Raw genomic sequence first — 14,532 nt, 5'->3', positions numbered from 1 at the left:
ACGCATCTTCAATATTATTTGCTATAATATATAAAAGTGTGTCATCTGCAAAAAGTTTGATGGAACAGTACTTTAAGCACTTCACTATATCATTAATATATAAAATAAATAGGAGCGGTCCCAAAACAGATCCTTGAGGAACTCCAATGTTGATTTCTTGTTCTTCAGAGATAGTATCTCCAATTTTGGTTTTTTGTTTTCTATTTTTTAATTAATCAATAAACCACTGCAATTCATTAGCACGGATTCCTATGTCCTTCAATTTCATTATTAGTCTTTCTCTGTCTATCGTTTCAAAAGCACGTCTAAAATCCAAGAACACTGCTATTGTGATTTTCTTCTGATCCATAGCTGTTTTCCATTCATTTATCACATAATTTATTGCTGTTTCACAGGAATATTTATTTCTAAACCCAGATTGTTCTTTTACTAGGATGTTATTTTTTTCTATAAATTTACTCATCTGTTCTTTCACAATGCATTCTAGTAATTGTTCATATTTAGGCAATCCATTTATTGGTCTGAAGTCTTCGAAATTTTTAGCATTTATTATTTTGGGCACTGGTGTTATTATGGAGGTTTTCCATGACTGCGGAAAAATTCCCTTAGTCAGAGATTCATTTATTAGTGCAACTAATCTGTCTCCTATAGCTGGCAGTGCATCTTTGATTATGCTTATAGTAATTCCATCCGGCGATGATTTTGGTTTCATTGTTTTAATGATTTTCATTAAATACTCATTGTCAATTTTATTAAACCTGAAAATATTTTTATTCTCTCTTTTTTCCGATGATTGAGAAGAGGTATCTGCGACTAATGGAATACTCTTATTTATGTTTTCGACACTAAGTACAAAATTTGTGTTAAATTTTTGGGCTATTTTAAGTGTATCATCTTCAACTCCATCTGGAAACCGAACTTCCTTAATGTTTTCCCTCTGTTTGCCGCTTATAATTTCTTTAAGTGTAGTCCACATTTTTCTTGAGTCACTTTGAGAGGTAATTATTTTTTGCCTGATATACGAATTTTTGGTATGTTTTATTTCTGTACTGTACATGTTTCTAAGTTTCTTATAAGTTTCCCACCTTTCTTCAGTGAATTGTATTTTACAGGCTTTATTGGCTGTATCCCTTTGTTTTTGTAGAATATGTAGGGATTTCGTATACCATTTATTTGTATCTTTTAATATAATATTAGTTAAAGGCATTAGCTCATTTACTACTGTTTTCAGATGTCCTACTAGTTCATCGGCTTTTCCGTCTAAATTTCCTTGGGTATCGCAGATCCATTTTTTGTTTTGTAATGCTGTACACAATGTATCCTTATTATAGTTATTTTTTTTCTATACGTTATATTTCGTATTCCCTGTGGCTTCGGACTTGTGGTCGTTTCAAATATTGTTGTACCGGACGTACCTCCACTGACTTGAATTAATTTGCATAAATCTGAATTTACGCAGAGGCAGTTCATTTACAAACTCACCTCTGCGCATATTCGAATTTATGCAACAAATTTCTCTATACAAAATCTGTACCTAATCTTATCTGTGTAAAACTTGTAGAACTATAAATCTTATCTGCTGATTAATAAATAAAACCACGGGGTCAAGCAGTCATCATTATAGACAAAAAACAAAGGCTTGACCCCCCGACACCGTCTTATAAATTAAATACCTATCATCTGTACAAAACATGGAAGATTTGCATGAAGATTTGAAATTGTGCAAACGCGGTTTCCTTTACAAAACTCGCCGTTTGCACAAAATTGAATATTGTGCAAATCTTCCCCTTTAAATAAATGTTTTCTCTCTAATATGTAAATTTGCACAAGGTTTGAAATTGTGCAAACGCAGTTTCCTTTACAAAACTCGCCGTTTGCACAAAATTGAATATTGTGCAAAACTCAATTCCCCTTTTAATATGTATGATGTCAATTCCCCTTTTTAATATGTAATTTGTGCAAACTCACAAAAATGTATTTAAATAAAAATGACCGGGCAAAGTGGTTTGAAGAACAGTCAGGGACCTAGTCAAAATCGTCCCCTTCCAAGTTACGCAACAACGGCGCTCTCTCCTGTGACAAATTCCGGGAACCCAAAAATAATTCTCGGAATTTGTCGCTAACAAAGGGAGAGCTAGGCCCGTTGGTCCTTTAAAAGGCGGACAACTTGTGCAATTCGGCAGAGAGCCAGCAACGATCGGACCATCAACATCTCTCCTGGACTGCCCCTGACTGCCTTCACTTCAAGCCTCTTCTGCCCTGGACCTTCACCTCAACCTGGCCTTCTTCTTTCTTCCGGCTCCCTGGTGTTCATCAAGAAGAAAACATTCACAATAGTCGAAGCGTCCCTAGTCAGGTCGCAGGTTCCCCCCTACCTTCCTCCCCCCTGCCTTACACCTTTCTCCCACATTTTCCCCATTTCTCCCTTTCCCTATATTTTTTCCCCATTTTTTCCCACATTTTCCCCATTTTTCCCTTTCCTCATTTTTCCCCATTTTTTACCAATTTTTTCCCCATTTTTCCTATTCCCCATATTTTTCCCCATTTTTCCCACATTTTCCCCATTTTTCCCTTTCCTCATTTTTCCCCATTTTTTACCAATTTTTTCCCCATTTTTCCTATTCCCCATATTTTTCCCCATTTTTCAACATTTTCCCTACTTTCTCCGGACCTTCTCTTCCAAGGCGTCGAAGCGGCCAGCCGGCCACTCCCGCTATATCGTCTGTGCGGCCGGCGACTACAGTGCCGTCCCGTACATGGTCCTTCGAGCCGCGATCGCCTCTTCACGCCTTCACTACTTCGCGCCTTCCAGTGACGTCCCGAGATGCCGTCCCTGCGGAGCGGCCGCGAGGCCTCCACCCCAGATTCACAACCCGACGTGGAGCTGGTGACAGGCCCTCACCCCGCCGGCCCTGCCGGCCCTCACCCCGCCGGCCCTGCCGGCCCTCACCCTGCCCCCCCTGCCGGCCCTGACCCTGCCGGACCTGCCGCCCCACGCGCTGCCAGCCCTGCCGACACTCACTTTGCCGGCCCTGACAGCGCACCATCCTCCGATGCAGAGGAGGATTCAACCACAACAGAAGACACGGTCAGGCAGCTCCGGAAGGCGAACCGGACAATGAGCAGGCAGCTCGCTCAGCTGCTCGCAGCCCTCCCCACCGCGACGCAGTACCTGCCAGGGGCGGACCCCCCTGGCACCCACCTGGCCGCCTACCCTGGTGCGGCCCCTGGTGCGCACCCTGCCGCCTACCCTGGTGCAGCCCCTGGTGCGCACCCTGCCGCCTACCCTGGTGCGGCCCCTGGTGCGCACCCTGCCGCCTACCCTGGTGCGGCCCCTGGTGCGCATCCTGCCGCCTACCCTGGTGCGGCCCCTGGTGCGCACCCTGCCGCCTACCCTGGTGCGGCCCCTGGTGCGCACCCTGCCGCCTACCCTGGTGCGGCCCCTGGTGCGCACCCTGCCGCCTACCCTGGTGCGGCCCCTGGTGCGCATCCTGCCGCCTACCCTGGTGCGGCCCCTGATGCGCACCCTGCCGCCTACCCTGGTGCGGCCCCTGGTGCGCACCCTGCCGCCTACCCTGGTGCGGCCCCTGGTGCGCACCCTGCCGCCTACCCTGGTGCGGCCCCTGGTGCGCACCCTGCCGCCTACCCTGGTGCGGCCCCTGGTGCGCATCCTGCCGCCTACCCTGGTGCGGCCCCTGGTGCGCACCCTGCCGCCTACCCTGGTGCGGCCCCTGGTGCGCACCCTGCCGCCTACCCTGGTGCGGCCCCTGGTGCGCACCCTGCCGCCTACCCTGGTGCGGCCCCTGGTGCGCACCCTGCCGCCTACCCTGGTGCGGCCCCTGGTGCGCATCCTGCCGCCTACCCTGGTGCGGCCCCTGGTGCGCACCCTGCCGCCTACCCTGGTGCGGCCCCTGGTGCGCACCCTGCCGCCTACCCTGGTGCGGCCCCTGGTGCGCACCCTGCCGCCTACCCTGGTGCGGCCCCTGGTGCGCACCCTGCCGCCTACCCTGGCGGGCCCGCTGCTGCGCATCCTGGCGCCTGCCCTGGCGAGCACCCTGGCGGGCCCCCTGCTGCGCCCCCTGCTGCGCCCGCTGCTGCGCATCCTGGCGCCTGCCCTGGCGAGCACCCTGGCGCGCCCCCCGGTGCGCATCCCGCCGCCTACCCTGCTGAGCACCCTGGCGGGCCCCCTGCTGCGCCCGCTGCTGCGCATCCTGGCGCCTACCCTGGGGGCGGGTCCCCTGCTGCGCCCGCTGCAGCGCATCCTGGTGCCTACCCTGGCGAGCACCCTGGCGCACCTCCTGCCGGTTACCCGGGTGCCTCATCTCAGAGCTTCTCGCCGCTGTTCCCCCCGCAGCCGACCGCCGATGAGACTGCCCATCACACCAGCGAGTGGGTCCGACAAGGCGCCGACCCGTTCCTGGCACAGCTGGGCACCCTGACCCTGACGCCATCCGCTCCACGCGCGCCCAGGACAGCCCTCGTCCCTCAGTAGAGGAGGACCTCCGGATGACCGCCCTCATTGCCCGGCAGTCCACCGCCAAAGACCTCCCCATATTCTCAGGCGACCCCCTCGAATGGCCGGCCTGGATTGCGCAATACGAGCAGTCCACCTCGACCTGCAAGCTCACGCTGAGCGAGAACCTTATAAGGTTGCAGCGTGCGCTTAAGGGGAAGGCGAGGGAAAACGTGTACTCGCTCCTACTGAACCCGGACCGAGTGCCCGAAATTATTTCGACCCTGGAGGAGCGGTACGGCGGATCGGGCTCAATAGCCAACCTTATGCTGGATAAGGTGAGGAAGCTGCCCTTCCTGTCTGCCGAAGCCACCTTGGAGGAGATTGCGGACTTCTCCGGGACAATTCAGAACCTGGTGGCTTCCCTGCGGGACTTGAGGACGGGAGGCTACCTCACCAACCCCGCCCTGCTGGCCGACATCACTGCCAAGATGCCATGCACATTAAGGATGGCCTGGCTGCCGGAGCTGCGGATGCTGGGGCAAACAACCCAGTCCACCATCCTCCAGTTGGCAGCATTTTTGAGGGGCGTCGCCGGCGTGATCCCGGTCAGCGGGATGGTGGATCCCTTGAGATCCGGCAAAGGGCGCCGGGAGCACGTGCTGGCCAACGCTGTGGCCACACCGCCAGAGGGGAAGGCCAACCGCCCACCACCACCCGTAGTGAGAACAATAAACAAAAACAAAGTGAAAAGTGCGTGCGCTCAGTGCGGTGAGCCACACAGAACTCGGGAGTGCCGCGAGTTTATTGCCAAACCGCTCTCCCTCCGGTGGGAGACAGTCCGCACTAACAATCTGTGCCGCAAGTGCCTGGAGGCGCACCACTCCAGGGACTGCAAGGAGACAGTGTGGTGTGGTGTGGGTGAGTGCCGCTACCCGCATCATCGGCTGCTCCACCGGGAGACGGTCGCGGAGGTGAACCTGTGACGCCAGACAGTGGACAGCCGCGTGCTGCTAAAAATAGTGCCGGTTGTGTTGCGGGGCCCCACGGACGGGGAATTGTCAACGTTCGCTCTTCTGGATGAGGGATCCACCGTCACCCTCATCGACGCTGACACCGCAACGCAGATCGGCGCACGCGGCCCAGTCCACAGTCTGCGGCTGCACGGAGCGAAGGGGATGTGTACCTCCGACGCCCGCTCCCAACGCGTGAAGCTGACGATCCGGGGCGCTGGATTGGAGCCCACCTTCAACATCACCACCCACACAGTAGCTGACCTGAGCCTGCCGGAGCAGCGCGTTCCTGGAAGACGCGTCACCCCAAAACTCTTGATCGGGCAGGATAATGCCCACCTTATCGTGTCAAGAGAGGTCCGTGAGAATAGCACTACTCGAATAGTGTCACGGACCGCTTTGGGGTGGATCGCCCACGGAGGCTCAAGCCTCAGCAATGACGGGCCAGCTACCACACTGGCCCTCCAGTCGGAGACCGCTGCAGATGCCCGCCTGAGGGAGTTGGTAACATCCAACTTTGCCGTCGACTCCCTCGGCGTCACGTCTGCGGCGAGAGTCAATGCCATGGACACAAAGGCCATGGCATTAATGGCAGAAACCACCCGCCCCCTACCTTCTGGGCGGTGGGAAACTGGCCTCCTGTGGAGACACCCTGACGCCACACTACCCGACAACCGGCAGTGTGCGCTGAAGCGGCTCCAGTCCCTCGAGAAAAAGCTCGCAGCGGACGCAACCCTGGCAGCGGCGTACAATGACAAAATGACGCAGCTTGTCACCAAAGGCTACGCCAGACGCCTCTCCCCCAATGAGGCGTCGCTCCCTGCCCCACGGAAGTGGTATCTTCCCCACTTCGCCGTCACCAACCCGAACAAGCCAGGGAAGATAAGGGTTGTGTTCGACGCCGCCAGCCGATGCCGAGGGACGTCACTTAACGACCAACTGCTCACTGGCCCTGACCTGCTGTCCTCTCTCCTGGGGAACATCCTCCGATTCCGGGAAGGCGGTATAGCCATTGCCGCCGACATCCAGGAGATGTTCCTGAGGATCCAAATCAGGAAAGAGGACCAGTCTTCGCAACTTTACCTGTGGAGGTCGCCGGACCGGCAACAGCCGGACACCTACCAGCTGGCGTCCATGATGTTTGGGGCTACCTGCTCGCCCAGCAGTGCCCAGTACGTGCGGGACAGGGTGGCCGGTCAGTACGAGCACCAGTACCCGGCCGCCGCAGCAGCCATTCGTTCACGGTTTTACATGGACGATTACCTGGACGCAGTGGACAACCCTGACGAAGCTGCTGCCCTAGTCCGAGACGTAAGAGCCCTCCTTGCAAAGGGAGGGTTCCACCTTACGAACTGGGCCTCAAACAGCCTGGACGCCATCGCCAATGTGCCCCCTGAAGACCGCGCCACCTCCACGGTAGCTATCAGCAGCGGGAGCAGCGAGACCGAGAGGGTCCTGGGACTGGTGTGGGACCCATCTACCGACCGCTTCATCTACACTTTCCTGGAAGCGGCCAGTCTAGAGGAAGCCACACGGCCTACAAAGCGGCAGCTCCTCTCCATCGTCATGAAGATCTTCGACCCGGTGGGCTTCGTCTCCTGCCTCACCATACGGTCGAAGATCCTACTGCAAGCCGTGTGGCGTTCGAGCGTTGGATGGGACGACCACATCACCTCGGAGCACGCTGAACGCTGGAGGGACTGGATGAGCCTGCTCCAGGAAAGCAGCGTCTCCATCCCACGACGGTCGCTCCGACAGAGGTCAAGCAGCGTGACCCTGCACCTCTTCTGCGACGCCTCGGAGCAAGCTTGCTGTGCCGTCGCCTACTTCGTGGAGGAAGTGCAGGGCACCCTAAAAGCCACCTTCATCGCCAGCAAATGTAAGGTGGCACCTCTCAAGCCGCTATCCATACCCCGCCTTGAGCTGCAGTCCGCACTCATGGCGGCTAGATTGGCCAGAACCATCCGGTTGGAGAGCCAAGCGAAGATAGCGTCAACCATCTTCTGGACGGACTCGACCACAGTGCTGTGCTGGTTACGCACCGATCCACGCACATACTCTGCGTTCGTGTCCAACAGGTTGGGCGAGATAGATGAACTCACCTCCATAGCCAATTGGAGGTGGGTCCCCACCAAGCAGAACCCGGCCGACATCGGCACCCGGGACTTGGAGCTGCCCGACCTGTCTCTCCAAGGAAGATGGTTCAACGGCCCCGCCTTCCTCACCACACCGGAGAGCGACTGGCCAAAGGAGCGCACCCTCACAAAGCCAGACGACCAGACCCTCGAGACCCGGCCCCGACACTACGTCGGGCACATCACCACAGCCGGAGAGGCCCTACCTCTGGTCGAGAGGTTCTCGTCATGGCACCGGCTGATCCGGGCTACAGCGTGGGTGCTACGCTTCATCAGGCGCTGTCGGACGGGCCCAAGCCGACCCCCTGAAGGCTCCTTACGAGCAGACGAGCTGACGGAGGCTGAGCGCAGATGGGTGAGAAGGTCCCAAGAAGACGCCTTCTCCACTGACCTGCACACCATCCGTCGCAGCCAGGCGCTACCTGCCGCCAGTCGTCTCGTCAGTTTGGCCCCCTTCCTCGGACCTGATGACGTTTTGCGGATGGGCTCACGGCTGAGGGAGCTCACTGGAAGCACGAGCGTGGCGAAGACCCCCGTGATCTTGGATGGCTCCGATCCATACGCCCGACTGCTGATCCGCCACTACCATGAAAAGGCGGACCATCCAAGCACGGAGAAAACTGTGGCCGAGATCCGGTGCAGCTTTTTCATCCTGCGCCTCCGTACCATCAGCAGGAAAATCAGCCATGAATGCCCCACCTGCCGCTTACGACGGAGCAAGCCCTCTCCTCCACTGATGGGGGTTCTCCCGCCGACCCGCCTGGCTCACCACGTCCGCCCCTTTACACACTGCGGACTGGACTACTTCGGGCCAATGGAGGTCACCGTCGGCAGACATCGGGAGAAGCGCTATGGAGCCCTATTTACCTGCCTCTCCACCCGCGCCATCCATCTGGAACTAGCGGTCTCGCTGTCTGCCGACTCGGCCATTATGGCCTTACAACGGATGACCGCCCGAAGAGGTCAGCCCAAGGTGTTGTACTCAGACAACGGGACAAACTTCCGTGGTGCGGACGCGGAAATTCGAGATGCCACGGCAGCCCTGCAGCAGGATGACAGGATGACGGACGCCATGGCTACCAAGGGCATCGAGTGGCGCTTCATCACCCCCCTAAGTCCCCACATGGGGGGAGCCTGGGAAAGGTTGGTGCGCTCGGTAAAACGAGCCCTGAGCGCCACCTTAAAGGAGAGGGCGCCAAGGGAGGAAACCCTGCGCACAGCATTGGCAGAGGCTGAGTTTGTGGTCAACAATCGGCCACTGACTCATGTCTCTGTCGACCCGCGGGACGAAGAGCCCCTCACCCCAAATCACTTTCTCATGGGGTCTGCCGGGAACCGCCCGCATCTGTCACTCTACGACAGCAAGGAGGAGGAGGTATGTCTCCGTCGCCAGTGGCGTATCAGCCAACAACTCGCCGATATGTTCTGGAGGCGGTGGCTCCGTGAGTACCTCCCCACCCTGGGCGCCCGACAGAAGTGGCACCACCCGACTGACCCCCTCAGAGCTGGTGACTTGGTGGTCATCTTGGACCCCGCGCTGCCACGCAACAGCTGGCCGCGCGGACGTATCGTCGAAGCCATCCCAGCTGCCGATGGCCAAGTGAGGACAGCCCGGGTCCAAACAGCCACAGGGACGTACACCCGCCCGGCTGTAAAACTCGCCCTCATCCTCCCCGCACCAGCACCAGCGCCCGCACCGGCACCAGCACCAGCGCCGCCCTCTACAGCACCCGGACCACGGATGCCGCATGGGAGCCACAACCCCCAGCGGCCCAGGGGAACCGGACGTCGAGGACGCCGCCGACCTACACGTCCGGACCGCTAGGCGCAGCCGTGACTGCACCGGGGGGAGAATTGTACCGGACGTACCTCCACTGACTTGAATTAATTTGCATAAATCTGAATTTACGCAGAGGCAGTTCATTTACAAACTCACCTCTGCGCATATTCGAATTTATGCAACAAATTTCTCTATACAAAATCTGTACCTAATCTTATCTGTGTAAAACTTGTAGAACTATAAATCTTATCTGCTGATTAATAAATAAAACCACGGGGTCAAGCAGTCATCATTATAGACAAAAAACAAAGGCTTGACCCCCCGACACCGTCTTATAAATTAAATACCTATCATCTGTACAAAACATGGAAGATTTGCATGAAGATTTGAAATTGTGCAAACGCGGTTTCCTTTACAAAACTCGCCGTTTGCACAAAATTGAATATTGTGCAAATCTTCCCCTTTAAATAAATGTTTTCTCTCTAATATGTAAATTTGCACAAGGTTTGAAATTGTGCAAACGCAGTTTCCTTTACAAAACTCGCCGTTTGCACAAAATTGAATATTGTGCAAAACTCAATTCCCCTTTTAATATGTATGATGTCAATTCCCCTTTTTAATATGTAATTTGTGCAAACTCACAAAAATGTATTTAAATAAAAATGACCGGGCAAAGTGGTTTGAAGAACAGTCAGGGACCTAGTCAAAATCGTCCCCTTCCAAGTTACGCAACAACGGCGCTCTCTCCTGTGACAAATTCCGGGAACCCAAAAATAATTCTCGGAATTTGTCGCTAACAAAGGGAGAGCTAGGCCCGTTGGTCCTTTAAAAGGCGGACAACTTGTGCAATTCGGCAGAGAGCCAGCAACGATCGGACCATCAACATCTCTCCTGGACTGCCCCTGACTGCCTTCACTTCAAGCCTCTTCTGCCCTGGACCTTCACCTCAACCTGGCCTTCTTCTTTCTTCCGGCTCCCTGGTGTTCATCAAGAAGAAAACATTCACAATAGTCGAAGCGTCCCTAGTCAGGTCGCAGGTTCCCCCCTACCTTCCTCCCCCCTGCCTTACACCTTTCTCCCACATTTTCCCCATTTCTCCCTTTCCCTATATTTTTTCCCCATTTTTTCCCACATTTTCCCCATTTTTCCCTTTCCTCATTTTTCCCCATTTTTTACCAATTTTTTCCCCATTTTTCCTATTCCCCATATTTTTCCCCATTTTTCAACATTTTCCCTACTTTCTCCGGACCTTCTCTTCCAAGGCGTCGAAGCGGCCAGCCGGCCACTCCCGCTATATCGTCTGTGCGGCCGGCGACTACAGTGCCGTCCCGTACAATTGTTAATATATTTTCGTGGTCAGATATTTTTGGAGTATCCATAACATTAACATTCAAGTAAAAATGATTTGTTATGACTAAATCAATAATGCTTGCTGATGTATTTGAGATTCTAGTTGGTTTGGTCACAAGTTGTTTCATTCCTAGATAATTCACTAAACTCTGAAGTCTATTACTGTAGGTATTCTTGACTTTCATGTCAATGTTAAAGTCACCGGTTACATAAAACATATCTTGATTTTTCATGTTTTTACTACACCAACTTTCGAAAAAATCTAAGAATTTTGAATGGCTTTGGTTTGGTGAGTGGTATAATACAGCGTATGTTCCTTCAATAAAGTTTTTTCTTATTTGTACTGCCAGTATCCATGTATTTTTTTCATCAAACACTTCATTTGATATTATTTTAAAAGATATATTATTTTTAATAATCATTAGAACTCCTCCCGTATGCCGACTAAATGAATTGCATCTTACAGTTGAATACCCAATAAATGATACTTCAGAATCGTAAATATCACTGGTTATACATGTTTCACTTAACATTAAAATTTCTGGTTTCAATTCTTGTAATAAAACTTCAATTTCATTTACGTGGGCCAAAAGACTTGAAATATTTAAATAGTATACGTTTGTCTTTTTTTTTTATCCTAAAAAATCAATTTTTCTCTTCTCCGATTCTATGTTTCTTTTGTAAATAGGACACTCTTTGCTCCATGCATGGTGATTATCATTCAAATTTAATGAAAGTTTTTCATTTGTCAGTTTGCAATTTACACATTTGATTTTGTCACTATTTTCCTGACAGTCTGACGTATCATGTTCATTTGAGCATCTTCCGCATGATTTTTTATTTTTACAAACGCCTGCTTTATGTCTGTATCCGTTGCAATTGAAACATCTCAAAACTGAGAGATGATCGAAGACAGCACATCTATTCCATCCAATATTTATCTTCGCTTCCTCTAACATTTTTGAGTGTGTTTTTCCATCTACTTCTATGAATACAGTAAAGTTATTGTTTTCACTACTTTTTTTATTTTCTTTTATAAATTTTACCGATATTTTTGAGTTTTCCTTGTCTATATAATCATTTTGCATCCTTATTTTATTTTCTATTTCTTCGGCGGTATATTTATCCGTCATTCCTATCACTTTTGTGAAAAGTTTCGCACATTACAGGCAATTCGATAGTGGTTTATTGGTGTAAATACAATTTGATAGTGGTATATTGGTGTAAATACAATTTGATCATGTTTTATTGGTATAAATACAATTTGATAATGGATTATTGGTGTTAATACAATTTGATAATAATTTATTGGTTTAAATACTATTAGGCCAGTGCAATTAGCGCCAAAAAGAGGGTCGCGATCGAAGTAATTCCGGTAGTCCCAATTTTTTTATATGTTATATAAACTGATCTCCTGATGTAAAATCTGAGTTTCCGACCTTGGCGCACCTGTGCTCGCGCCGCAATTTTGAAAAAACTGGCCGAAATCGGGCCAAAATCTAGTTTTTCCCAAATATCTCATTTTCAATGCAAATTTCGGCTAAAGTATCTTAACAAGTATACTAGAACATAAAAAGACCTACAACTTTTGTTAAGACAAATTTCTTCTATCTCTAATAGGTACCGAGGTAGAAAGTCGTAAAGGTGCGTATATTTTTGAAAAAACAAGTTTTTTGCGCGACTAGGTTTGGTTTTTTATAAATACCTCGTTTCCAGTGGAATTTCATGAAAATTTTATTGATACAAATTATGTAGAACATAAAATTTAAAAAAAGGCTGTGCAGTTTTTATGTTTATATAGTTTTTTTTACCGATATAAAGAATAAACAAATCTAGGTAGGTACGCACAGAAAATCAATCACGGTTTATTATCACGTTATTAGATTTTTGTTTGCATTTTTAAATACTCGTACATACTTCTATAAATTTACTAGAGGGCACTTCGGTATGGGGGGGGCTACCCCCCCCACCCTTCTACTCCTCCCCTCCGGTTCCCTTCACAGACAGTTCCATCCTTCGTTGGACTGCTGGATTCGTTTATCTGCATAACATTTGTGAGGGTATCGAGTCATTCTGTGGGATTGAATCAGAAACGTCAGAGCAACATGTAGAGATGAGGCCTACAAGAATTAGGAGGGATGATCGAGACGTTCAAACTCTCATTGATTGGTTTGCTTGCCATGAACCATTTCCTAAAACAAACGTGATTATGTCTATTAGCAGAGGCACAATCGGGGATAGCAAAGTCACTTGTCACATGACTGAAAAGATGGGGAAATTAGCTATGTCTAAAGTTATCAACCAGAACTTTGGAAACCTACACTTAAAACGTAATGATGCGATAGTTTCTCTTGCGGCAGTGACCAGCAGTGTCAAAAATCAGGGTGTGACTATGGCAATAGATCCATTAATGCTATTCAATATGAACTCTCTCCTGTACCATTGTCTCTTTTCTCAGAGGAAGGCATGCGCAAAGGAACGAAGTCTATATTTTATTCATCATTCAACCCTCTACCAAATAATACAGAACTGGGAAGCAGTAAAATACACGTAATTGATGGAGGATATTTACTGCACAAAGTGGTATGGGGTCGTGCTCAACCTTTTTCAGTAATTTTCCAGCAATATGTCAGGTATGTACAAAATCATTATGGATCCAATGCAGTAGTGGTATTCGATGAATACCCAGATTCTATGGAAAAGAAAAGCACTAAAGGGGTGGAAAGAGCACGGCGTGTCAGAGTTACAACTTCTGCTGAAGTTTTGTTTTTTGAAAGCATGCACCCACAAGTGCCACAGGAAAAGTTTCTGGGAAATGAGGAGAACATGTCTCGTTTTGTTTCACTACTCAGAACCTCATTTGCACGATCCCACATAACGACAGTACAAGCTGAAGAGGATGCTGACGTTCTCATAGTGAACACAGCAAATTCATTGTCATTTCAACATGATGTAGTCATAATCGTTGGTCAGGATATTGATCTGCTGGTACTCCTCACAGCTCTCTCACCTCCCAACGTATATTACCAAAAAGTTGGAAAAAATAAATCACCTAACGCGTTGTACTCGAACAAATGTTTTAAACACCTTGAAATAGTTGAAAACATTTTATTCCTTCATGCCATAAGTGGTTGCGATACAACTGGAGCTCCGTTCGGTCAAGGCAAACACAAATTTTGTAATATTCTTCTCAAGAACCACTCAGTGAATGAACTTGTTCGTGTATTTCAAGACCCAAAAGCAAAGACAGAAACAATCACTTTGGCTGCCGAACAACTATTTGCACTTTTGTATGGCGGCAACGAGAAATCAAATTTGGAAAATTTAAGGTAGGTACATCATTTTTGTCAAAGGAGTAAAAAAGAACAAATTCAATTTATCCAGGCTACCACCCACCAAAGATGCAGTCCAGCAAGACGCTTCAAGAACATACTTGCAAATGCAGACTTGGCTTGGTCACGATAAAGATCCGACTGAATGGGGGTGGAAAAAGGAAGCTGTTGGGTTACTTACTCCAGTAACAATGTTGAAGGAAGCTGCACCTCAGGCCTTGCTGAACTTCATATCATGTCAATGCAAAAAAGGTTGCGCTGGAAAGTGCACCTGCAGAAAGTCGGGTTTGAAATGTTCCTTACTCTGCATTCATTGCAATGGCAACTCCTGCGAGAATGCTGTAGAAGCCTTTGTTGATGACGATGACGAGGAATATGACGACCCAGTCGCCACAAATTTGGGTGATAAGACAGATGAAGAAGCTATTCAGGGCCAGAAGTAAGAAACTATAGTCAAGTGCTCGTATTT

At 50.0% G+C, this 14,532-nt stretch overlaps 1 protein-coding gene across 1 annotated transcript; it reads left to right on the top strand.

Annotated features, from left to right (window-relative positions):
* Positions 1-4,506: 4,506 nt before the first annotated feature.
* On the top strand, positions 4,507-9,426 carry LOC149410486 (uncharacterized). The gene is made up of 2 exons (XM_089648255.1): positions 4,507-5,374; positions 5,477-9,426. The coding sequence occupies exons 1-2, from the start codon at positions 4,507-4,509 to the stop codon at positions 9,424-9,426; spliced, it is 4,818 nt and encodes a 1,605-aa protein (XP_089504381.1).
* The last annotated feature ends 5,106 nt before the right edge of the window (positions 9,427-14,532 follow it).

Source organism: Hesperophylax consimilis, chromosome 27 (assembly GCF_061612785.1).
Source record: "Hesperophylax consimilis isolate HC1 chromosome 27, BYU_Hcon_1.0, whole genome shotgun sequence".
Taxonomy (NCBI): Eukaryota; Metazoa; Arthropoda; class Insecta; order Trichoptera; family Limnephilidae; genus Hesperophylax; species Hesperophylax consimilis.
This window is presented reverse-complemented; position numbering and strand designations above follow the sequence as displayed.